This window comes from Euwallacea fornicatus, chromosome 13, assembly GCF_040115645.1.
Source record: "Euwallacea fornicatus isolate EFF26 chromosome 13, ASM4011564v1, whole genome shotgun sequence".
NCBI classification, from domain to species: Eukaryota; Metazoa; Arthropoda; class Insecta; order Coleoptera; family Curculionidae; genus Euwallacea; species Euwallacea fornicatus.
The window spans coordinates 1,008,360-1,032,585 of record NC_089553.1 but is presented as its reverse complement, the minus strand read 5'-3'; the positions used below and the strand labels follow the sequence as shown (position 1 = coordinate 1,032,585).

Below are 24,226 nucleotides of genomic sequence, written 5' to 3'. Positions count from 1 at the left end.
AACAATATACTACGCCACCTGATACTCAGGAATCGCGGTGTTTTTTCAACAATTTCATTACTATGTCTTCATAAAAAATCTGGTTTTCTTATATATCTCTAACTTGGTATTTGTCAGCGAATATTGTTTTTTACTGAATACTAGTCCAATGGGACAAAAAGGCATTATCCAATAGGATAAAATTATAGCCTTAAAGACACATTTCTAGAGATTAAACCAGACGTTTTATTCAGAAACGCGTCAACTAAAAGTTTATCTGGGTCATTTTGTTTTGTAATCGTTTTCAGGAAGGCTGCTCGCTATATCGTGGCTCATTATTTGTCCCTGTGAAATTCCGATCTGTGAAATTAATTTTGCCTTTTCACCATTACGATGAGCTGCAAATTCAACATTATAATACAGACATAAACACATTGGGCACATATTACCACAATTTCATTAGTTCCATTCTCCTACATCCAAGCATCCATATCTGGAAACTTCTAACCATACGCACAGACCTAACCATGAAAACAAATAGCTTCCCCTCCTTGCAGGAATTCCAACAGTTTCTTTTTGGTTTCCGGAATTGTTTCTCTTCTTTCTACCTCAAAATATCGGAACAGCGAATACTTGGTTGGAGATGGTTTAGTTGGCAACCATTGTAAAAAACAATGACCAGACCTTTACTAGATATTAGTTACGAAAACAGTTTGGTAAAGCTGAAGTACTTGCAACGTTCCTAGCAACATTGATCGGGTAGAATACTGTGTCGTCAACATCCATGTAAATAGGGAACTCAGAGAAGTCTTAAAATCCTCCAGCTTCTATACATATAATAAAATTCAACTGGTTTAACATTTTACTCCCAGACGGCACGAACGGGTCTAAAGAAGTTGGTGTTCTGTTTGGAAAATGCCAATAATGAATATGTGACCATATGGAGGAACACTGTGTATTTGATAGTGAGAGTAGCAAAATTGGAAAATTTGCTTTATGAAGACGGTGGAATCCAGATCCAGCCAGAACGCCTCTATTGGTATGAGACTGTCCCATCTTCTAACGTATTTGTGTATTTTCTTTTAGTTTTAAATTCAACAAGTTATCTTAAATGCTCCAGTATAAAATCGACAAAACTAGCAGCCATATGAGTGGCAAAGGTAATTTGCGAAACATTCTCGGAAGCGTAAGCTTTAGTTATGTTATAGAGAACTCGATACGGAGATTGTTTTCCTAATTCCGGAGGATTTAGGTAATCTTCCCTTTTGTAGATTAGGTCTTTAGGATTGCCGTAGTTGAATTTGCAGTAGGTCTGGTTCTCAGGGGTTGGAGTTGAGTACTTGAGGAAAGCTAAAAGTCGATGCAAATATGAAGGATTTAAGTACTTTTAAAATATAAAAAAATTTAAATTTTTCAAATTGGTAATATAAAGGAAAATTTAATATTTTCTTGATGCCATGGTGAATGAAAATTATTGATTCGCCCTAGTGCCCATATAATTTATTATTTTCCATGCATTAATATATTTAATTTTAAATGTACTTTAATTTATTTAATCTTTTTTACTTATTTACAAGTTTCAATTATTCCTAAAGAGTACTGTGTGGTTTACTCGAATACAAATGGCATTTCAAGACCCTAAAAATTAGATATTTTTTGCCTTAAATGTTGTGGAATAAACCTAAATCTTAAGCTTCTTCACATCATATAAATAAGGAAATGAAAAATTAGGCAATATTCCGTAGGAAACTGAAAGCAGTTTTTATATTACATTACTTATGCTAGGTATTGTCATCTAAGGTAACGGGAATATCTCCGGACATATCATCATCAACCTCTTCACTTCGTATTTCCCCTACTTGATTGTTTGCTGCAGCGCTGTCTAATAGCCCATTTAACATTACAGCATTGCCGGTATTTTGTAACGTGTCTGAAACCACTCCGTTGTCACCGCTCTGCTGTTCCTCAATCTGCGTGTTTTTTTAACCAAAGCTTTAGAAATCGAACCAGTAGCTCTATCTTACCACACCACTAAGATACTCCTCTCTAGTAGCTGCAATGTCTTGTCCTACTAAAATTCGTGATATTCTATGCTTAGTGCCTACATTGAGAATTATTATTACCACAAAGATAACTAAGGTAAACCTGAAGAAGCAAGAAGCACGAGACTTGGCCCTAATGTTCACTAGATTTTTAGACGAGTTATTGTCACGAAAATTGCTATATTTGTATTTGTGAGCTAGCATTTTCAAGTGCCCATATCAAGACACAGTCGTATATTATGTGTTTTAAAAATTTTCCTAATTTTATCTTGGATAACACTTTGGAATTAATCAGAAGATAAGGATAAATCCTATATACAGGATGTAACAGGTCATCGTGCAGATACTCCAGGAGGTGGTAGTGCTTGGTAAAATAAGGAGAAAATTAACAAAATGGCCAAAAACACAGCACTTCTATATGTATACGCGGTGACAAAGTTCGATTTTTTTTTCATTTTTTACTATTTTCTTTCGTACATCTAAAAATAGTTTAATGAAATTTCATATTCCTATGACTTTTAAGAGGCCTTACAAGAAAATGTCAAAATCGTTGACCTTCATATACAGGGTCTAATATTTTCCTGGCTCATAAGCTATTTTTTGTTTCTCAATTTTTTTTCGAACACCCTATATGAATTCTGATTTCACATTTGAATTCCTTCTTCCTTTTTGTAATTTTTTTATCTGTTACATTATTCCCTTATCTTTCACCATTTGCAAAAAAAAATCATTGGTCTTGAGAAGTTTCATTGATAACATGATATACCCTTACCACGTCACAAAGCGTAAAGCCCTTCTACGAGAATTTGAATTTTTGTGAGTGGTTTCTACAAATGTGGACTCAAAATTCATTGTTTTGAAGTTTTATTTTATTTAGTGATGAAGCAAACGTTTCGAGAAACGTTATCCGAAATTTCCATAACGAACATTTTTGGGGAGAAGAAAATCCGCATTTCGTGCCAGAAAATAATTTTGAATAGCAATGTTCTGTAAACGTGTAGGCAGGAATTATTGGCGATTATTTGATAGGCCCCCTTTTCTGCCGGTAAGGTTAAATGGGGATTATTATCATCGGTTCCTCTAAGAAGATTTTGTTTTGGGATGTTTTTTGAAGAGGTACCACTTCTTTTGAGAAATCAAATGTGGGTTATGCACGATGGTGCGCCAGTTCATCTTAGTCTGAAAGTGAAGGAGGTCCTAAACTTACATTATTGTAACCGTCGGATTTGTCAAGGGGGACCTCAGCGATGGCCTCCTAAATTCCCAAACCAGAATACCGTAGATTTTCTTTTGAGGACATCTTAAATCATTAGTACACCAGACTCCAATTTACACAGAAAACGAATTACGAAATTATTTGCAATGCTCCTGTTATTTTGGCAGGAGTCCACCGTTCTATGAGGCACAAAGTGGAACCCTGCATTTTAGCAAAAGGAAGACATTCTCAGCAGTTCTTAGTTTTCTTTTTATTTATAATAATTTACTTTTACTGTTACCTCACTAATTTAATGCATAAAATTCATTATTAAAAAATGGTTCACATTTTCTCTTGCTTCCTTTACTCCTTCCTTAATGTGCATCGATAGCTATTTATGCGAATGTTCCGTTAATAATGAAAGATACGCGAATAAGGCAAGAGATCAAAAAGATAAATAAATGAAAAAGAAATTCAAATGTGTAATCAGAATTCATACATGGTGTTCCAAAAAAAATTAAGAAGCAAAAAATAGTATGTAGGTCAGGCAAACTTAAGATCCTGTATATGAAGACCAATGATTTTTACATTTTCTCGTAGAGGCTCTGAAACCATATAGGGATGCTAAAATTTCGTTAGGCATACAAAAGAAAATAGCAAAAAATAAAAAAAATGAACTTTGTCACCCTGCATATTAAAAATAGCGCGTACTACCACGGCCTGAAATGTCTATATGATGATATGTGCTACCCTGTAGATATTACAACATGGACAAAATAAAACACATCATAATGGAGATATTTTAGAGAATGATGGGACTCTGCAAAATGATAAAAAATGCTAATAGACCCATGGACAAAATGCACTATTTTCTATATACAGAGTGACAAAGTTTCACATTTTTTCTCATGTTTTGCGATGTTTTCATGTACGTTTTGAGTCAAATTTTTGATATTTCGTATATTTATTTTCTCTATCTATACCCATACAAAAAATATCAAAATTGGCGGTAATCATTTACAGGGTATTTATGTTTTTTTGAGCCATGCATTATTTTATGCTTTGTCGTTGTTTTGAAATACACTGTATGAATTCTGATACGAAATTTAAATTGTTTCTTCAAATCATTGGTATATCAGACCCCGATTGAAAGAGAAGAGAAATTGCGAATTAGAATAGTTGATGCATGTAACATCATTCTAAATACTCCTGGAATATTTTAGAGAGTTCGCTGGTCTAAAGAGTGGCGTTCTGCATTTTACTAGGAAGAGGAAATTTTCAACAATTTTTATAATTTTGTTTTCGTTTAGTTTTATTTTAAGAAATTTTATTAAATGTTTCGAATTGCTTCGGATAGTTGATAACTGACCCAAATCATATTTTTTCCATTCTTCGTAGATCTATTAGCATTTTTTTAAATTTTAGATATTATTATCACTCCCTAAAATACCTCCATGATGATATATTATACCCTGTATAGTTATTGTTAAAGCTACTTCGTCTCTCCTGTAATTACCATTTATTTTCAACATATTGACTCCTTATAAGGGATTACATATCTTTATGTTATCAACATTGTTTAAAGTAGATATATGTACTGTCTGAAATATTTATGTAGAAAATTGTGTAGTTCAATTCTAGATATCATTATTACCAAAGATTTTAAAGAGATTAGTGCGACGCTTTTCGGCCTGATTTTGCATTTTCTTTAATTTATTACCCCGAATGAATGACATTTCAGCGCTACACTGACCCCCCATCTCAGCCCCATTGATTCTCCCTATTTAATTAACGATGTTATTTTAAAAATAGGAATGACCTTACGCCATTCATGTAATCTTTCCAACTAGTCGAAGGAAATCCGTTCGCAGCTTTATTTAAGCTGTGGGGTTGCACCTTCTGTCACATGGGTTTAGGCAGAAAATCGTTAAGTCCCATGATGGGGCGCGCCTCCATGGAAATGCCGCACCCCTATAATGGAAACTACCCAAATATTTATTCGGAGCCGCAGTTTTCCAGGTGATCCAGACCTTACGCGACGACGTTGGAGTTAGTTCAATAAGTCCATCGAAATGGATTGCTGTTTAGGGGTTGTGAATCGTGGGGTTAAAGAGGGAGAGACTTAAATAATCTAGTAAGTAGGTAGTGAATGTTGTTGCGATTTTTAGATAATCGATATGGAGTCTTGAATGAATGGGGAATTTGAACATTATGCCAATGCGTGTACTATGAGCTTTCAAGCACTCTAATTAACGACGAATAATTAATTTGATTTTTGCTATAACACGTTCGCTTTCTTCTTTCCGCCGAGCAACATGAATTCTCATAAACTAAAAGCGCAACATGTGTGTAACGCGAAACAACCTCTTCTGTAAGAGTTTTCTTCGTTTTGCTGTCTGGCTAATAAAGGCTTTCAAAGCAGGCAAGCCTGCCATGTACCAACCGGTCCAAACCGAGTGCCTTTCCACCATCAAGCCGCAAAAATACCTGAGTTTCACCCAAATCAGCACCGTTAAAATCATGGATTTGGACAATAGATGTCATGGAGACGACCGAGGGAATAATAACAACGTTATAGAGGACCAGAAACCTTCCATAATCAGGCGGTTTAGTCTGAAAAATTCCTTCTCAGGTGAGAAAATTTCCGAACTAATCTGGTGTTTATACTGGACAATCATGTAGTATTAAAGTAAAGACTACGTATACTAACAAAATATGATCATGATTTTCATTAAATCTAACGAAATCAATAAAGAGTACAGTTATTAAGTTAGTTAATGGACACACGGCATAATAAAAAATTACATAATTTTTGTTCCTTAATTTGTTCAAAGAATTGAATATCTAATAGTGTGCATTACCTCTTACTCTGATTACTGCTTTACACCTCCTCGACATACTTCAATTCAGTTTTGAATGTTCGCTTGTTCAATTTTATCCCATATTTTCGTCATCCTCACTGACAGCACATTGAAGTCCCTGGGGGCTGGATGATCCTAACTTGTCGGCCCGAATCGTCCTATAAACATTCGATGGGGTTCATGTCAGGGTTTCTTGCTGGCCAAGGCAACGGTTGAATTTCTATATCTTGAGAGTAATTTTCTACTGCTTGTGCCATGTGTGGACCTGTATTATAACGCATCAATAAAAACTCCTTACCAACAAATGGCACTACATGAGATTCTAAAATAACTGTTGTGTATCGGTAAGCGGTCAAACCACTGTTCTGAAGCACAATTAACTGCAACTCTCCAAACTAATGTTTTTTCATAGTATAACATATCCATCTCTCTAGCACTCTCAGCTACGCTCGCATCATCTGAGTGAAAATGTACTGCCGGCATGAAAGTTTTGAATATTTCCAAGGTAACAATTTCTAATTACCATAAAGCAAGATTAACCATCACTAAAGTGTGTCCACAATAGCATTCAATTGGGTACAATGAGTCACGTGCATTACATGTATATCCTCTCGGCAGATAAACCATTTCGGTACTTTTAGTGATTTTCCGTGTAATCTGCGAGTTGACACAGTTTACAGTCTTATTTGGTAGCGTGCTATTAAGTTGCATTACCTAAATCGCACGGAAATTAAGTTCAAATGTGCAGTATGCGACTGCGGCAAAAACTCATATACGAATATATACATATCTATTGTCAGACAAAATACTGACACTATGGTGGAGCATTAGGGCACCAGAAGCAGGAGGATTTCTATGGGTGTCAATGGACGTGAATGGTGCTTTGAGAACTACAAGGACTATAACAGGGGACTAAATCTCTCAATTGTTTCAGGAGACAATGCCAGTGAAATGAGAAATGGCACTGGAGACTTTTACGTCGACATCGACCATATCCACTTAGGGCTCACGAATTCCATCAGCAAAGGGGAGCCTAGTATTGTAGACGCAGAGGTTCAAACAACGCATTTAGTGCCTTATAGGTAACAGCACACGCAAGTAGTTGCCAATATAATAAATTATTGTTATGGATTTAGATTGAGATTGTGGCCAAAAACTGACTGTGATTTCAAACTGAGCCCCGCAGAAACGAGCTGTTCCTTGAGATGCAAATGCTGCTTTCAGGTTTTCAGCCAGTGGCTGCTGTCGCAAGCAGGACTTACCCTAATTCTGTTTGTATGGGCCCTATTAGGAGCTTTTGCGTTCTACAATACCGAAGGTAATAATGCTAATAGGTTCAAAGTCAAATGTTTCGTGTTGACCAGACAGATTCACAGACATGTGATATTTCTCATAAGCCCAACAACTTTCTATAGCAGCGCGCATTAATCAAAGCCTCGCGTGTTTTAGGGCAATTTTACCTCTTTGGATCGGTTTCAAAGCTATTGGTTAAATTACGGCCAAGTTTTTTATATGTGACATTCATGGCGAGGCTTCATAAACTATTTTAATATTAAAATGTTTTATGAAGTAGTATGAGTGTGGTATTGAGTATGCAAATTTGAAGAAACTATGAATTCCCGCTAGGTCCCCGCGAGCAAAAGCAAAGCCAGACCCTGGCAACGATTCAAAGAGACCTCTCCAGAGCTTTAGCGACAGAGCTCAACCAAACTGAAAACCACTTAGCCTCGTGGTCGAGTACCATACACAAGTATTTTGAAAAGCACGAGATGCTCTTCCTTGAAGCTGTGGGAGCTGGATATGGAGAAGGAGGGGGCGGCAACATCTGGACATATCCTGGATGCATTTTATTCAGTGTTTCCTTACTCACCACCTTAGGTAAATTCACTTTCTCTCTTTAATCGCTATAAAAATCACAAATTATTTCTTTTCGTCCGCCAGGATTTGGGGCTCCGGTACCAAGAACCCCCCTAGGGCGAGGAGCAGCGGTTTTATTCGCTCTAGTAGGCATACCCTTGCACTTCCTTTTAGTTCTAAACGTAGGCAACTTAACTGCAATCAAAATCCAGAAATTGGCATTCAAAACGGACATTCCTAACGTGACTGAGCAACCTCGCTGGATAAAATGGTTCCCCTTCATCGCAATTCTAGTCTATTACATTTTAGGAGTGGTGCTTTTCGGATTTGTAAGAGAAAGGGATCCGGTGCACGCCTTCATGTTTCCTTTGGACTTCACAGCGAGCGGTGGGGTAGCCAATGTACCTGGAGCAATCAGGATTTTCTACGCCTTATATTTGGAAGTAGCGGTCACTTTAGCTGCTTTGGTGGTCAGTTTGATACAGGCTTCTGCCGGTACGGGGATTGTGGACGTGGGATTGAGGTGGGGATTATTGACCAACACTTGAATGTGAAGGAAATTTGGCTCAGTTAAGTTCCAAATTGACTGCAGAGATAGTGGCATGAATTGAAGTGCTAATTTAAAGTATCGGAGGTTGAATTTTTTAAATATTTATTTGTGCGAACTTATAATTAAGTTTTAAAGTAATTGAAGAGTGTTATGTTTTATAAGAGTTTTAGAATTATAAAATCGTATTATGGATGCATTGCTATTTGTATAAATCACGAATTCACAGCTCAATGCAAGTTAGGAAATCAAATCCATGAAAACTGGCAACAGTATATAAAATAATACACGCTCCTGTATAGTTACTACCCCATTACATTAATCTCAAAGGACGTTTAAAACGTCAATGCTGCCAATATTCGCATATACAAGATGTCTCTGAAAATAGTGGTTAATATGAAGTTTTCAGTCTTTCTTAGAATCTCGAATACATTGTAGCACTATTTTTAGAAACATCTCATCTGTGCATTCACTACTTTCCAGGTTCTAGCGAAAAAATACACTAAAAACATAACAAGAAAAAATTTATTAAATAAATAAATGCTGTTAAAAGTTTCACACAAATGGCTCAATGCTCAGTTCCACCGCAGAGCATGGATTGGTCAATTCAAATTTTGCTAATACATCTGGATGTAACACTCCAATTTTCCCTATAGAAGAGCCATTGTAAATTATTTCTGCGCATCTCCCCTGAAAATAGGCGGGATCTGGAAGTTTCTTATCAATAAGATGTCAAAAAGCATTCTTAATAGATTGAACCTTGGGCCGATCTCAAGTAATAACCGACATTATCACGGTTCTGCGACCAGGGAACTTCCAACAGGAGCATAATTCTGTCTAACAACCCATGAATCACCTCAAAGCCCGCGTTCTTGTTGCAGTTAACCGCACATATCCTGCGTTCATTTCTGGCACCCACCTCTAAATTATTTTAACATAGAAATTGAATGTAAACTCTAATGGGAATTGCCACAAAATAACTCTCACTCTTGAAATCATCTTCAGTCATACTTTGACGATACGCCCTCTTGGCCACTTTCACACTCTTCACAACCAAAGTCCGCATGCTCGCATATTCTTTAAAATGGCTATCTAAGCCGGACTTTTTATATTGAAAATACAGCCGCTTTTTCTGGCTAACTAAGTCGAGCAGCTCTTCAGTGAACCAGGGTTTACGGAGAATTTTTCTTTTATAAACGCGATGTAGATCTTCAAACAGCGTGTGACAACCACCAATGACAAAATTGAAACTTAACACTCACCTGATTTAAGGTCTTTTAGCACTACATCCGATACCTCAAAAATCTTTATTGGTAACGGCATCTTTTTGTTGGCAGCAATAGTTTTTAGAATTCCTGGTAATAGAGTGGTGCGACACACTTGGAACTCGAGGGTTTTTGGATTGGCAATGTGTACTGCTGGGACTTTATCGATTGATTCAATTCCAAGTTTTATGGACACATCATCGCGTGAGCACTAAAAGGTCTGTAGAATTAATAAGTGCTTTTGAGGCATTACTTAACTTACTAATGTGAAGGTTAGAGCTTCAGTAAAGCCTGCCTCAGCAATTGGATATCTTAGCAAATCCGATAGTTTGTTTACAGGGAGCTGTTCTCCTATAGTGTTGGTGTTTGGCAAGGTTCTAAAATTCGCAATTAAAATAATAAATAAGATAGGGAAAAAGGCATACCTTTTGATGTTATTGTAGCCAAAGGCAATGGCAACATCCTCATAAATGTCACAAGCGTGTATTACGTCATGTCTAGTAGGGGGGATTGTTACCTTGAGCTCTTTACCACCAGGAAGTAGTTCAGATTTAAGGCACATTCTGGATAATAATTCAGCAATACTTTTGCTCTCCTCTCTATCCAAAGAATTCATTAAAACTATGTGTTCAAGGTGAAGCTTCATTGGACAATTTTTCCCAATGAAATTAAGCAAATATATTTACCCAATTCCAATAAGTTTATTAGCCTTCTCAGCCAAAATTGTTTCATATCTATAGGTCAATTCAGGATACAAACAAGTCTTTCCATCTGGATAAACCACTTCAACATATTCAGCAGAATATTTATCTGAGCAATACTGGCTAAACATACAAACTAATGTATCAATGACGATTTTTGCCTACAATTAATAAACCCTATGTAGCTCAACACATCTAACTGTAATATTACAATATACCTTAGTTAAATCTGTAGCTGTACACTCTATAAATACATTCTTTGTATTAAGAGTGATTTTTGAATGGTCCCCATTAATGATTGGAGGCAAAGAAAGTACTACTCCATTAGAATCAAAGATAACAGGGTAAACGGGGCTCTCCTTAATGATTGGTAAATACTGCTTAAGCTGAGTGTGACTCTATAAATTTGCATGGATTTAATTTATTATTTAAACATAAATAAAACAACCTACTGAATAAAATTTCATTAGCTCTTCAGCAGTATATTCTTTACTCTGGTTTAGAGGAACAAATTTTATATCACCAGGGGGCTTTGCATCATAAGTAAAAGGGCCTTTTACAGTATCATAATCATGAGTACCTAAAAATTCCCCTTGATGATAAGCACATTGATTTAAGAATTAATGTACTATCTTAGTATTTACCTATCAGATAATATGAGATGTTTACTTACCTATTGCAACTAAAGCCCTCTTTCTACAAATATTCTGATGTAATTTATCCTGGAGATCGATGAAGCTATTATAGGAATCTTTAGTGAAGCTCAAGTCTCTTAAAATGGCTCCCACAACAAATGGTCTAATTCTCTCAGTATCTGGTTTCACAATTAATTTCTCCACACTGCCTTCAGCAGGTTTGATGGCTTTGAACACTGGAGGATCCATACTAATATCCCAAAAATAGATAAAACAAGAGTTACTTCAGTTGGAGTTAACTTACTTTCTCTGGAACACTTGGAGGCCCTGCACCAGGCCTTCAAGACAGAGCAAATCATAGCGATTAGCAGGAATGTCAATTCTGTATATAACTTCTTCAGAAGCACCTTGGGATAGTTGGGAATCATCCCCTTGTTCTTTAGATATCATTTGTTTTTCAGTAGTCTGTAATAGATTTTTTTTCATTAAGCAATATAAATTTCAAATAGTAAAAACCAGAGTAATTAGCGTTAAAAAAAATCTTAAAGAAGGGTCTTAAGGTTACTACTACATCGAAACTTACAACTTCATCCAGCTCTAACCCAAACGCAAAACAGACCTTCTGGAACTCATCGTCAGCTAAAAGTTATGTATTTAAAGCTATGGTTTTAAAAATTATAAAAAAAAACTCACTATAAGTCTTTCCGAGGGCTTGAAAGAGCAAGTCTCGTTTAACTCCAATTGTGGGCATATTGAGTTGGTTTGTTGCACTGATTATTACAAGATTATGGTACGACAATTAAATGCAAAGTTCGAAAATTATAAAGAATGAGCAATTAATTATTGTGCTATATGGTATTTGAATATTTAAACTGTACAGAAAACTAACAAACCCGATGAAAGACAAAATTTAAAAAAAAAAATTTGGAGAGTACTGCATTTACGAAGTTAGGTTAGGTTAAGATATATTAAAAGAAAGAGATAAAAAATAGATGTTGTGAAATTTCTAAATTTATTTTTGTTTACAAAATACCTCTGATTATAAAATTTTATGTATTATACGGCTGATAATCTAAGTATTTTTAAAAAAGAATTAAAAATTAAGATTTTCTGTAGCATTTGGCAACGTGGCCACCTCTCACATATGGCATCTGTCATCTACTGTGACATATGTCAGCCACCATATTTATTTTTTACGATTCGAATGAAAGTTGTCTAATCAATGGTGTTCGTGTTGTAAATTCCTCATTTGTATTTCCATTAAACCCGTACAAAAACCTCATAAAAATCTATGTAAGTTCTTCCAATCGACATACCTTATCTACAATTTGCACCTGCATAAATCTCTCCCCTGGGTGTACAGCTTTTAACTGCATTTAAGCCATGTCAAGTGGTTGACCCCTACCTATCCCACTTGCTGTTTAGGTTTTTGCAACTGGGTGCGATTTTCTGAAATCCTGAAGACTATTTTTACGCGTCTTTCATTGTCGGTGATTTGGTATGGTCAGCCTTTGATTTCCTAGTTGAATTTTTGTTGTTATGGATGGTAGCACCAAGGAGTAAGTATCCAATGTCAAGCCATATCCCAGTTTAATATTTCATGAAGATTTTGTTCAATTAGTTTTGTGTCTGTATAGTAAATTAGTAGTATTGCACATCAATATTTAAGTTGTTTACCAGTTTTCATAGGTTTTCTCTTGATTTTGATAGACTTGGTTATTTTCAGGTGTGTATATAACACAGATGTATCTATAGAGGTAATAACATGGAGATTTTGTAAATTTTTTTATATTAACATTCACAATTCTTGTGATATATGATTCATCTTAGTTAAGTGCACAATTAAAAGTCTCATATTTGACACGTGAGATCAAGAAAAGATTTGGAAAGAATGAAAATATTCTATTAACCCTTTCAGATTTTATGTTACATTATTTTACTCCAAATTTAATTCATCTATACCTATAGTGTGAAAAGATTTTTACGTCTGAGCACAGTGTCTCAATATGTACTTAATATAATTTCTTTAAGGCCTCTATTTTATACCTGAACAGACTGAAGAAAAATATTTTTAGAAATAATGTCGATGAGCGCGATACTCATTTTCTGACTACCAACCCTTTTTGAATCATTAAGAATTTAGCAAATACCTCATAGAAAAATAATTAACAATGAAAAATTATAAATATATCTTCAGCCCGGTCTCACTAACTCCTAATCTAATTCACATCCACCAGATCGATATTGTGACCCTGCAAGCAATAAAAAAAATTACACGACTCCCCTAAGGATGTACGCATGCTCCTGCTTCAACGTCATCAGACGCCCTGCGTCCTTTTTATCGTTCATAGGGCGTCGGGAAGTCTGATAAAAGGAGGGTCATGCCAAAACCAGCATTGTACTTTTTTTTGTACAATTTATTTTAGTGTTTAATTAAAACACTTAATAATTTTTAAGCAAATGAATAAATATTTCTCAAATGTAGATTTGTAAATAGAAAAAAAAGGCTTGATAAAAGCTATATTACAATATTTGTTGATTTGTACATTTATGAAAAAGATTAGTACAAACTTCCCTTAACGTTTCGCGTTATGCAAGTGGCCCTGGTTTGGATGATTTTAGTAGAATTTGCGTCGCTCTGTAGTGTAGATCAATCCAATGTACCTTTAGTTTCGGGAAAATTGTTATCCTAAGTTTTAAAAAAATGTAGGTGCTTTTAATTTGATAAGAAGACTTTAGCGAAACATGGTCGTTGGTTAAATTGAAGAAGTTAGTTCGAAAATTTGATCTTTAACGAGTTGACGTCCAGAAGTTAAAAGATAATAAACATGGTAGACTGCTTAACAGTTTAAGGAGAATTCATTGCTATTTTGTCAAAAGTAAAACTTAGTGAGTTTTCAGCCAGATTTATAAAGGAATTGATCTTTGTGAAGGTGAACACAATCGATTTTCCTCTTACGTACGTGTCCATAAAATTCCCTAAAATTTTTTGATAATATCATAAATCAATATTTTAAACATTTTTTTGTTTCAGATTTACTATCAACTATAGCCACAAATAGTTATAATTATCTAAAATCAGAATCTGTAAGATGATAATTATTTTGTACGCCAATCAATATTAACAAAAAGCTTATCGATATTTTACACAAAGCATCTGTTCCTCAAGAACTTAAATAGCGGTTGTAATAGTGTGATAACAAAGCTTAAGAAACATTAACAATAGTATTTTCACAAGACTGACACGCAGTAGAGCTCAAAAGTATTTTGCGAAGGTAATTGTGGGTAATGGTAAACTGGAGCTGGTCCGAAAATGTCTAAAACCATTAATGCCTATAGGATGTAAGTTGGTTTTATTTTATTTCCGCTTTGTGTGTATCCACTTGCATTTACCACGCTTACACACCGAAAATAGAATAGTTTTATCCTTGCCTTTTGTATGCACTAACATAATGTAACGCCCTAATGGTTCCTTCGGTAATATATTTGTTTCCTTGAAGTAAAAAGATTGAAAGTCTGGGGAAGATGACCGCAATGACCCAAGAGGAAATCGTGGCTGCTGTGCGCACCGTCGCTCAGGGATTAGAGGCTCTGCGCAGCGAACATGCAGGTCTACTACACAGCCTACCACCTGATGCGTCGGAAGCTCAGGAAAGACAGAATTTGGTACATCAAAGTCAGGAGATGATCGAGCTTGGGCTAGGAGAAGCACAAGTAAGATGTTCAGTTATATTTAGGTCGTAAAGCGACTGCATTCAGAGATGTAGCTAATTTTACGAAACACGCGGAATTTCCAATTTGCTTGAGCGGCGCTTTAAAATTCAAGGTTGGACGTTGTCGCAGGCAATTGCAATTTCATTTGGCAAAAGCTTGGCAGACTTTCATTGATCGTCTTTGCATGAGTCATCGCTCGTTCTTGGCTTTGTAGCGTGTGTGGCGGCTAACATTTTCTATTATTCTCTTCGCAGGAATTTGATTTACAGCAATTTCAGTTCATTAAAAAAAATACATTTTTCTTTACTTCAGGTTTACTTGTTTATAAGTAGTCCAATCATAAAGCCGAGGGAACTGAGTATTTATTGACTGATCGACATTGATTAGAGGATGTACGGTTAATGGTTGATTGTTTACGGAGGCATTAAGTCCTTTAATTATAGTTTTATGGATGAGTGTATTTAAGTGTAAAATTCAGGGAAATTAAGTACACCTGAATGCCTTTCATTTTTACACATTAGCCCAATCGTACACTTGGGATGCATAACACATGAAACACGCAACATGATATACGATATATATTTTTTTTTTCGTGAGAAGGAACCTTCCAATGATCGCCAGTCTGGTCCTCTATTGACCGAGTAGTGCGGGATTATTTAGATTAAAAACTCAGATATTTCTTAAGTTAATTGAAAATGAATCAATGTTTTCAGGTAATTATGCACCTGGCCAATCATTTGCAAATTGTCGAAGCCGAAAAGCAAAAATTGCGTGCTCAAGTTCGAAGGTTGGTACAAGAAAATGCATGGCTTCGAGACGAGTTGGCTTCAACTCAGCAGCGGCTACAAGCCAGTGAACAGGTGCATTTCGTCTAATCTTCAATTCTTTCTGCAAAAATCATGTAACTTCTGCTTCCAGGCGGTAGCTCAACTTGAAGAAGAGAAACGTCATCTAGAGTTCATGCGCTCAGTTTGTAAGTATGATCAGGACCAGGAAGAGGGCCAGGGAGGCGAGGGCCGGAGTCAAGAGAAATCCGATCCTGTCGTTGATTTATTCCCAGACGACCAAGACGATGATAGAAATAGTAATAATTTTCTTTAAAGTGTTTTTAATATTTTTAAAATTGTTTTTTTTTTACAGACATGTCCCCGACTCCTCAGAATCAATTGAATTTGTCCCAACAGGTCAATGCGGGGTACGAAATTCCAGCCCGGCTGCGCACTCTACACAATTTGGTCATTCAGTACGCCTCTCAGGTTCATTTCCAGTACTCCCACTTGGCTTAAAACATTAAACAATGAATCTTTTGTTTTAGAGTCGATATGAAGTTGCTGTTCCTTTATGCAAACAAGCGTTAGAAGACTTGGAAAAGACCAGTGGACACGACCATCCAGATGTGGCTACCATGCTTAATATCCTTGCTTTGGTTTATAGGTAATAATTCTCCCAAAAATAACATTTTGTGATAACTTTTATTTTCAGAGATCAGAATAAATACAAGGAGGCGGCCAATCTTTTGAATGATGCCCTAGCTATTAGGGAGAAGACTTTGGGCGAAAATCATCCTGCAGTGGCTGCTACACTGAATAATTTAGCAGTTCTCTATGGAAAACGTGGCAAATACAAAGAGGCCGAACCCTTGTGCAAAAGGGCTCTAGATATCAGGGAAAAAGTGCTGGGAAAGGATCATCCCGATGTTGCCAAGCAATTAAATAATTTGGCATTATTGTGTCAGAATCAGGTAAGACATTTTTATGAGACAGAAGTACAGATGTGGATACAATTTGCAGACGAATACAGGGGAACAAGACCTTCAACATATCGTTGGGAAAATTAAAGTTTAAAATCGTTAAAGCGGTAAAATTATATTTAGTTTTATTCTTCAAAATATCTTCCTTTGCAGGGTAAATATGAGGAAGTGGAAAAATACTACCAGCGAGCCTTGGAAATCTATGAGAAACGTCTTGGTGCGGACGATCCCAATGTAAGCAAAACGATGAACAATCTTGCATCCTGCTACCTCAAACAGGGTAAATACAAGGAGGCCGAAGTGTTATACAAGCAGATCTTGAATAGGGCACATGAGAGGGAATTCGGAGCTATCGATGGTGAGCCAGAAAAATAATTATTTACCATTAAGGATATAATTCATATTCTTGGTTGTTAGTAAAAAACGATTTTGTTAGCCCTTTGCATGATATAGTACGCAATCTATAAAAGTTTGTACATATTTATCGAGGACTCTTGCAATAAAGTGATCAGTACTTAAATCCGGTACCTACAAAGGACCTAAAGTACTTAATAATGTACATTCTTTCTGCATTACTGCATGTGCTTTCGAAAACCAGTTCCTGTTTTATAGATGTAAATTTTTAAAGGCGCACAAATTCGCGTTTTATGAATCAAGACCTTAAATCAACGTTTTAGAAGCAAATTTGTGTGTCCTTAACTACATTCCTAGACAATGGGTTGTTAATAGAATATCATTATAGTTATACAGAGTGTTTAATTTTGTATATTTTTTTCCGTTTCAAGTAATATAGTCAATAATTATTATGCTTGTGTTTTATTTTGTGACGAGTCCTCTTTTTGTGTCCTGCATGATTGCATCATTTTAAACACACTGTATAACTACCTACATAAGCAACACTCACACAGATGGGAATGTATTTAGGGGTAAGTATTTATTTGATAGAACTGTATTTTTTCATTGTTAATGTCCCATTGTTTCACGAGATAACAGGACTTTTCCTTGCAGTCGATAACAAGCCGATTTGGCAAGTGGCCGAAGAAAGAGAGGAAAACAAAGCCCGAAACAGAGAAAATGCTCCCTATGGGGAGTATGGAGGGTGGCACAAGGCGGCCAAAGTAGACTCACCTACTGTTACGACAACCCTTAAGAATTTAGGGGCCCTCTATCGGCGCCAAGGCAAGTACGAGGCCGCCGAAACGTTAGAAGATTGCGCATTGCGGACGAGAAAAGAGGTAAGTTTAATGAATATAAAATTAAAGTATTTAAGTTTGCCTGTAAAAGTGCCTTAATTGAAGAATGTTTTCAAGGGTTTTGTAAGACATATTGTGATATCGGCTGTGTCAAAAAATGTGTCTTATGTGCAACCTTTCAGTTCATTTATTGACTTTTGCCTGCAATTTTCAGCCAATTCCCATTTTGTCGATTTTATGTAGCGCAAACTACAAGGTGCATCACGAGAAACGGTCGTTTTTAAACGAAGAATAACTCTTATAATTTTAGGAAAAAGTAAGGTTATTTTCATAGAAATAATCATTAGACTATGCTATTTTATATGTCTAATTGTGAAAAATAATATTTGAAAAGTGACCGTTTCCCATGACTGTATGAAAGAAAAAAAATTGTATCAGAACGTGGTTGATTATTGAAAATAGCATATGTTTAATAGTTTGAATTTCTTGATATCTAGTCAATGCGATGTTTAACAGAATAAAAGTTAACATCGCCAGCATTGCTTTTAAGACACGTCTGGTATAATGTCATGGGTAGGCAACCCACCGTAAATTGCATTATTTTATTGTCCGATATCTTAGTGTATACACCCTCCTGTATTCACACATTTTGCGATAATTAGCCTATCCAAGACATTAATCTTAATGCCATTTTTCCAATGGGTGCAAATAGAAAATCCAATTTCGGGATTAAATAAAGTGAGTTAAACAAATTAAAAGTATACTTACTACCGGTATTCTGCTGAGTTTATTAAGATTTGTCGGCAATCAAATATGACTAGTGCAGAGATTTCTATTATATGTACATGCAAGATCGATCACTTACTTATACGATACTTGGCCCCAATGTGTTATTAAAATATCGCAGACACGTAGTTTCGTTTCCAATACATAGATTGTTGGGACGATTCATGCATCAAGTAGGCACGTCGTAGACAGGACAAAACTTGATACCAATAAACGACCAAATGTTTTCATCTGCGCCAGCTACATTTAAATGTATAAAAGATGGAAGATATAATTCGTCCAATACAAAAACCGATACACGTTATTAACCACGTAGCTTCATTGTCAACTCTCACGTTCAAAATACAAAAAGTTTTCGAAACGAGGAATTTGTCTCTAAGTAAATAATAATTATGTGTATGAACTGCAACTAGTACTTGGCCTGAAGTTAACATAACCGTTAACGTTTAGTTAAATATTTAAACTTAACATGATCGTTAATAATGAAATCGTTAACGCTAATGTTGTCAACAGGGCGTGGTATTGTCAAATTTGTCATATGTTTACCATTTTAACATTTCGCCGTTTTAATTTGTTGTGAAGACTATCTCTTAAATATCATCAATGTTTTCGTCGTATTCTATCAAAATTTCTGTTTTATTGGTGATTTCTATACCACCAATTCTTATTTTAAAAGCTTAGACTTGGGTCAGTGTATTCCGTGTTTATTATTAATGTTTTTCGATATGCTAAAGCAGTTAAATAGCCGGTGTAAGGAACTTGTTTCCCTAACAATTATGACCGGGATCCCGGGATTGGACTTCCTCGTTGTGAGTTATTAAAAGTAGGTGACCAGACTCTCGCAAACCGCTTGAATGTTCTTTATATATTAATATACGGCTGTGGTAATGATTGTAACTTTATGAACATGATTAAGAGCTTAATCGCTTACTAATGTCGCTTTTTTTTTCCTTTATTTCCACGCGGCAGCATGTACAACAAGTAAGTTGGCTTTTCATTATTATTGGTTTGCTTTAAATATGTCTGTAAATAACTACTTTAATCGTGGGGCTGTCGAATCAGTGTTCCCTAAAGTCAGAGTCCACATTATGAATGCATTTTTTATGATCTAAGTGTTTTCTCTCACTTTTTATTATAGGTGTTCTTTTTTGGAGTTTTTGGACCATTTTATATTCCAATCGATTAATTCAATTCTCACTTTCGCACATATTTTTCTTCAACCCTTCAATCTCTTATTCTTGCATTAAATGACGCTCAACGCTCTCTAAACAAATTCTAAGTGTCAGCACTCTTCGGTGTGCGTTGCTTATCATATAAAGGAATCTGGGAATCATAAATTGGTACGGCCTTATTGCAGCAAGCCCTCGACATCGTAAAGCACTCGAAGGTGGGCTTGTTGGTAGGAGACGAGAGGCGTAAGAGCGCCAAAACCTCCCGCCGTGGTTCGAGGGAGTCCCTCGAAATGTCTTACGATGGAGATGAGGTAGGTGAAGGTGCACAAACAACTCCTCCAAAGCTACACATGGTATGAAGAACTATTGACCTGCATGGTAGCTCTGGAGGGGGCCGTTTACAGTTTGTTTGATTGGAATAAATAGTTGAGGATTGACCCAATCAAGCAGGCTTTAACACTGCATTCAGTTTGCTTGTTATAATTTATTTCAGTAGCACTCACATATTTTCACCCTTGATGATGGACATTTTATCAACTCCATTGAATTATTTGTTTCCCAATTTTCGGGTGCGATTTAGGAATTTCTGACAAATTGCAAACGGTTTAAAAACTAATTTATAAGTAGTACTCTAAGTTTGGCCAACTAATGTGTAATAAACCGTTCTACAGAAATATTCTTTCAAAGTTTCTATTCTGTAAAACGGTGTTAACGTGGGCCTCCTGAATTGTTCGTTGAAACGCCAAATTTATTTTTTGACAGACCAACCCAGCGAGGACTCCAGATACGGAAAAAGGCGGCCTCAAAACCAAACTGTTTAACGCCCTGGGGATTAATTCGCCAGTGAGCAAGCCTAGCTCGTAAGCCTAGAAGTTGCATTAATTTAGTATTTTTCAAACCGATCAAGCCACGTTTTTGTACATCGATGAACTAAAACATATTAACTTTTTGATAATAGTTTCTTTATCAAACTAGGTACTAATAGAGTAACTGTTATGTTCATATGACGCCCTCCTTGATTGATTGGTTTCAATTATGCATGAACCAGAGTTTATAATAAATCTAAACATTAAAAATTATTAAATCGCTTTGATAAGTCGGTTATAATAAAAGCACAACACAGTTTGGTGTCATTAGCTATTGAGTTTACCATATTTTCAAGAATATTGAGAAATAATCTTGACATTATGGACAAAGTTATAAATTTACTCATATTCCTGATACGCTTCCGTTAACTTCCATTTTGTACGTTTGTACGTCCATGCTATATTATTAATCGAAAAGTGAATATTACAACGACTTTTATCGGTGATTTTGTTGTGATAGATGAACAAAATAAGAAGAGTATCTCCTCGGCTTTTGCTTATTGCAGTTCGTAATACACTTTAAGCCGTCACAGTAACAAGTGAAATGGAAATGAACGACATTCCACCTTCCTTTCCCGTAAAACTTTCATGTTTTTCCCGTCTCCATCAGGACCTTCTTTCAACGTTAACCCTATGATATGTGAAGTTTTGCGACTAAACTGCTTTAAAGGTATTATACTGTACGAGTTTACGCCGTATTTAGTTTAAGACTTACTATAGTGTTTAGAGGTGACAGCCTTTTTTATAGTGCATGTGCAACGTTTCGATAAAAATATCCTGAAATTTACTCCTTGTAGATACTGTTTTTCTAATGTGTATTTTATTTTTAGTATAATTTATTTTTCTACAAAATGCGGATTTGCTTAATATTATTAGGACACGTTTTATTATATAGCACTTGAGCTTGTTTTCTTAACTGAGCACGCTTAAGGCTTATATTTACATTACTGGGTATACTAATTGGTTATTTTCAATGTATTAGAAATCGCAAGTATTATATTTGAAACTCTGGTAGGCCGTTGAGGACAAATTCGCGAACCTTAAGCAGTATCACAACGTTTTACTTATACTTATATAAACCAAATACATACGTATACCTGCAGTTTGTCAGATTTGTTTATAGAGAAATTCTAATAAACCGTTTTTTTATTTGGTTTTCTTTTATTTGTCCCTGCATGCCTCCTCCTTGGTTATCAAACATTATGGAGTTGATAACGTGTGGATTTTGCACTCTCTCTCACTATGTTGTTCTGTTATTATTGTTTCTGTTGCTGTAGGTATTTGCTTCTCTCTGGTTTTGACGTAAATATGCAACATTTTTCTTTTTCAGAACGGGCTCAGAAATGGAAAATAAGTTTGGTGGAAAGTAGTACTAAATTGTCGTTTGATTCCAATGCTTGGCGGTATTGTGTCGGTCGTATTACTTTACTATTACAGCAATCAGTACAGTTTTTTCGAGAAACGTTGAATTCTCTCACACGTCAGTGCCCATATCGGACACTTATTTGAACTTTAATTTCCACAGGATTAATATAAGCATGCAAATGTTGCATAGTACTGATGCTTAAATGTCGAAATCAAAGTATTACATAAGTACTTTTGCATTTTATGTAGTATACAAGCTAGGTCATCAATCAATTTGCTTTTTACCACATATTTTAAGTAGGGGTTCGGTTCGGTTATATGCCTGATATAATTGTAAAAGAATAAACAGTTTTATTATGAAGGAAAGGCGTTTTTAATTGGTGAGATTTTGCTTTCTTAACTTACAATAAAATCTTTAAGAAACATTGAAGTCTTATTAATAAAATGAAAGCCATGAGAACTACTGTGATTTATGGCTTCGTAACTTTAAATTATTGAGCTATTTGGCTGTACGGCCCATTACTAAATTGTAACCTTAACCGGAGGAATAAGTCTGCAACATTTTATTCCACTCTTTGGGGAAGTTGACTTGCACATAAGCTAAGACTTTCTTGATCTGCTTCTTTTCCTGGTCACTACATTGAGGGCAGGCCCCTCTCAGGACTAGCGGAGCCAAACCTTAAACAAAACAGAAGTATTGCGTATCTCACACTTTGATACCCACAACTCAGAATTTTGGCGTAGGATTTTTTGTGAAGTACGACACGTAGTGTTCTTTCTACACGTGAAATGGATAAAGTGCGAAGCTTTCTCTACATGGGAGAAAGCTACATTGATGTGAGTCACACATTATGCAATTGAATGCGTTGATGAACCGCTACAAATAATGGTGGAATTATTACTTTTAAGACGTCTTCCTACAGGATCGCAGGCTGCCTCTCCCAGGGCGCATTTTAACTGCCTTTGAAGGTACCGTTTGTCCGTTAAAGACTTTTCCAGAGCTTCGTCGGAGATCGCAGGTCTAGTGGTTAATTCTGCAGCTGCGTACCCTTTTGCCAGAGAGATTAAAGTCAAACAAACCACCAGAAGGGTTACGTGAAGATGGATCTGCAACAAACGCACCTTAATCTGAAGTCAGTTTTTATGGGCATGGAAAAGAGAATGGACTTTGATTTCTTGCATTTGCGTACTAGTTCAGATTTATCAATATTTCATTTTAAAAATTCGTGGAAATCCAATGGCGAAATCTGCTTAACACCTCGAGTAAGTTGCATTGTGTCGGCACCGTATTGAAATTAAGGACAAGGTTGGGTTTTTTTTTTAATACATTTTATCTAAATGCATAATGAGTGTTTATATAGCCCTCCAGGGAGGACTTATATCGGTGGAAGATATGGTTTACAAATATACGAAAACAACACTTATCTACAACGTTCACCAACCTTTATCAATTTAACCATCGTGTTGTTCTTTACGACGTAAACAAGATTTCTTCACTTACACAAAGACAAATAAAAACAATGTATTTATTTGCTTAAAGCTCTTAATCGCGACACTGGCATTTGTCGAATGCTCTTGAATTTTAAAGAACAATCAATTTGTCTATAAAAAGTGAAAGTTCTTCGGTATCTGGACGCTCATGTCGATGACGGGAACACTAATTTGATATCATTATACCACTTTAACGTTCCGGTGGATCGTATGAGCAACAATAGAATGTTTAAAGTAATTTTTTAATTCACGTGATATAACTCTATATTAGGATCGTGCATGTTATTGAAAGACGTATGCTCAGTAGTATATGGTGGCCATTAAACTTGCTTACAATACTAACGGGTTCTCTTGAATATTTAATTTTTATACTGAACGAAAACAATATAATGTTAACTAAGTCTAACATACAGATAAATCAATTTTCTTGTTCATATACTTTCCATAGAACGACTTTAAATTTAGTATTCTTTTTTTTAATTAATATGCGTGTCATGTTCGTATTTTTTAAATAAATTCGTTTAAAGTTTCGCAGCCTAAACGTCGTTTTTATGCGGGTTATTGTATTTGCATCCCACGGACCATGTTGTAACATCCCGTTCCTTGTTCATGACATGGCAACATTTCATAAAGAGAGACAGACATATATTTTTATTTTCACCGGCTAGCATGGGATTTCCCCCGGGCGCTTTCCCGCTACGCCGCGTTCAGCCATCCGTAGGTCAAACGCATTGTTAACAAAGTGCCCCAAGCACCTACTCTGAAAATACCTTCGGTTTTCCGGAACTCTTGCAAGGCATTACTTCG

At 35.8% G+C, this 24,226-nt stretch overlaps 5 protein-coding genes across 21 annotated transcripts; 2 read left to right on the top strand and 3 right to left on the bottom strand.

Moving 5' to 3' along the window:
* Positions 1-1,716: 1,716 nt before the first annotated feature.
* Positions 1,717-5,158, bottom strand: LOC136342874 (uncharacterized). Its single transcript, XM_066289128.1, has 2 exons — positions 2,004-5,158; positions 1,717-1,949 (listed from the first exon to the last, which is right to left on the bottom strand). Exons 1-2 carry the CDS (start codon positions 2,223-2,225, stop codon positions 1,761-1,763), a joined length of 411 nt encoding a protein of 136 aa, XP_066145225.1. The 5' UTR covers positions 2,226-5,158; the 3' UTR covers positions 1,717-1,760.
* Positions 5,159-5,649: 491 nt separating this feature from the next.
* On the top strand, positions 5,650-8,860 carry LOC136342870 (potassium channel subfamily K member 6-like). Of its 3 annotated transcripts, XM_066289122.1 has the most exons (6): positions 6,533-6,653; positions 6,719-6,955; positions 7,012-7,159; positions 7,214-7,395; positions 7,704-7,955; positions 8,019-8,860. In XM_066289122.1, exons 2-6 carry the CDS (start codon positions 6,943-6,945, stop codon positions 8,480-8,482), a joined length of 1,059 nt encoding a protein of 352 aa, XP_066145219.1. In that variant the 5' UTR covers positions 6,533-6,653; positions 6,719-6,942; the 3' UTR covers positions 8,483-8,860. The 3 variants fall into 3 exon arrangements, with proteins under 3 accessions (XP_066145217.1, XP_066145219.1, XP_066145218.1); XM_066289120.1 differs by lacking the exons at positions 6,533-6,653; positions 6,719-6,955 and adding an exon at positions 5,650-5,848; XM_066289121.1 differs by lacking the exon at positions 6,533-6,653 and having other exon boundaries at positions 6,704-6,955.
* A 132-nt stretch (positions 8,861-8,992) lies between these two features.
* Positions 8,993-12,033, bottom strand: beta-PheRS (phenylalanine--tRNA ligase beta subunit). Of its 2 annotated transcripts, XM_066289077.1 has the most exons (13): positions 11,776-12,033; positions 11,666-11,721; positions 11,387-11,547; positions 11,121-11,332; positions 10,900-11,027; positions 10,666-10,845; positions 10,433-10,608; positions 10,172-10,345; positions 10,009-10,123; positions 9,744-9,957; positions 9,469-9,690; positions 9,241-9,402; positions 8,993-9,188 (listed from the first exon to the last, which is right to left on the bottom strand). In XM_066289077.1, the coding sequence occupies exons 1-13, from the start codon at positions 11,831-11,833 to the stop codon at positions 9,037-9,039; spliced, it is 2,010 nt and encodes a 669-aa protein (XP_066145174.1). In that variant the 5' UTR covers positions 11,834-12,033; the 3' UTR covers positions 8,993-9,036. The 2 variants fall into 2 exon arrangements, with proteins under 2 accessions (XP_066145174.1, XP_066145175.1); XM_066289078.1 differs by lacking the exon at positions 9,469-9,690 and having other exon boundaries at positions 11,776-12,030.
* Positions 12,034-12,243: 210 nt separating this feature from the next.
* Klc (kinesin light chain) lies at positions 12,244-22,294 on the top strand. Of its 14 annotated transcripts, XM_066289085.1 has the most exons (14): positions 12,359-12,375; positions 12,446-12,641; positions 14,117-14,424; positions 14,583-14,796; positions 15,510-15,656; positions 15,715-15,880; positions 15,937-16,052; positions 16,112-16,230; positions 16,279-16,537; positions 16,700-16,904; positions 17,555-17,781; positions 19,495-19,506; positions 19,883-20,008; positions 20,460-21,714. In XM_066289085.1, exons 3-14 carry the CDS (start codon positions 14,396-14,398, stop codon positions 20,559-20,561), a joined length of 1,722 nt encoding a protein of 573 aa, XP_066145182.1. In that variant the 5' UTR covers positions 12,359-12,375; positions 12,446-12,641; positions 14,117-14,395; the 3' UTR covers positions 20,562-21,714. The 14 variants fall into 14 exon arrangements, with proteins under 14 accessions (XP_066145190.1, XP_066145187.1, XP_066145184.1 ...); XM_066289090.1 differs by lacking the exon at positions 14,117-14,424 and having other exon boundaries at positions 12,255-12,375; positions 12,508-12,641; XM_066289087.1 differs by lacking the exon at positions 12,446-12,641 and having other exon boundaries at positions 12,267-12,375.
* Positions 22,278-23,667, bottom strand: LOC136342876 (ejaculatory bulb-specific protein 3-like). The gene is made up of 3 exons (XM_066289130.1): positions 23,371-23,667; positions 22,831-23,035; positions 22,278-22,606 (listed from the first exon to the last, which is right to left on the bottom strand). The coding sequence occupies exons 1-3, from the start codon at positions 23,386-23,388 to the stop codon at positions 22,464-22,466; spliced, it is 366 nt and encodes a 121-aa protein (XP_066145227.1). The 5' UTR covers positions 23,389-23,667; the 3' UTR covers positions 22,278-22,463.
* Between the last annotated feature and the right edge of the window lie 559 nt (positions 23,668-24,226).

What these genes read in the sequence shown, in the direction of transcription:
- beta-PheRS (XM_066289077.1), bottom strand. Translation starts at nt 11,833, where the DNA reads ATGCCCACAATTGGAGTTAAACGAGACTTGCTCTTTCAAGCCCTCGGA. An exon ending in GAGGGCTTTAGTTGCAATAG is followed by an intron (nt 11,028 to 11,120) that starts GTAAGTAAACAT and finishes GGGAATTTTTAG; the next exon opens with GTACTCATGATTATGATACT. An exon ending in TTACTTGAGATCGGCCCAAG is followed by an intron (nt 9,189 to 9,240) that starts GTTCAATCTATT and finishes AGAAACTTCCAG; the next exon opens with ATCCCGCCTATTTTCAGGGG.
- LOC136342874 (XM_066289128.1), bottom strand. Translation starts at nt 2,225, where the DNA reads ATGCTAGCTCACAAATACAAATATAGCAATTTTCGTGACAATAACTCG. An exon ending in AGGAGTATCTTAGTGGTGTG is followed by an intron (nt 1,950 to 2,003) that starts GTAAGATAGAGC and finishes AAAAACACGCAG; the next exon opens with ATTGAGGAACAGCAGAGCGG.
- LOC136342876 (XM_066289130.1), bottom strand. An exon ending in TGTAGGAAGACGTCTTAAAA is followed by an intron (nt 22,607 to 22,830) that starts GTAATAATTCCA and finishes GTTTTGTTTAAG; the next exon opens with GTTTGGCTCCGCTAGTCCTG.
- LOC136342870 (XM_066289120.1), top strand. Translation starts at nt 5,650, where the DNA reads ATGTACCAACCGGTCCAAACCGAGTGCCTTTCCACCATCAAGCCGCAA. An exon ending in ACGCATTTAGTGCCTTATAG is followed by an intron (nt 7,160 to 7,213) that starts GTAACAGCACAC and finishes TTATGGATTTAG; the next exon opens with ATTGAGATTGTGGCCAAAAA. An exon ending in TGCGTTCTACAATACCGAAG is followed by an intron (nt 7,396 to 7,703) that starts GTAATAATGCTA and finishes AATTCCCGCTAG; the next exon opens with GTCCCCGCGAGCAAAAGCAA.
- Klc (XM_066289087.1), top strand. Translation starts at nt 14,396, where the DNA reads ATGTCTAAAACCATTAATGCCTATAGGAT. An exon ending in TTGGGCTAGGAGAAGCACAA is followed by an intron (nt 14,797 to 15,509) that starts GTAAGATGTTCA and finishes CAATGTTTTCAG; the next exon opens with GTAATTATGCACCTGGCCAA. An exon ending in TGTCTTACGATGGAGATGAG is followed by an intron (nt 20,009 to 20,459) that starts GTAGGTGAAGGT and finishes ATTTTTTGACAG; the next exon opens with ACCAACCCAGCGAGGACTCC.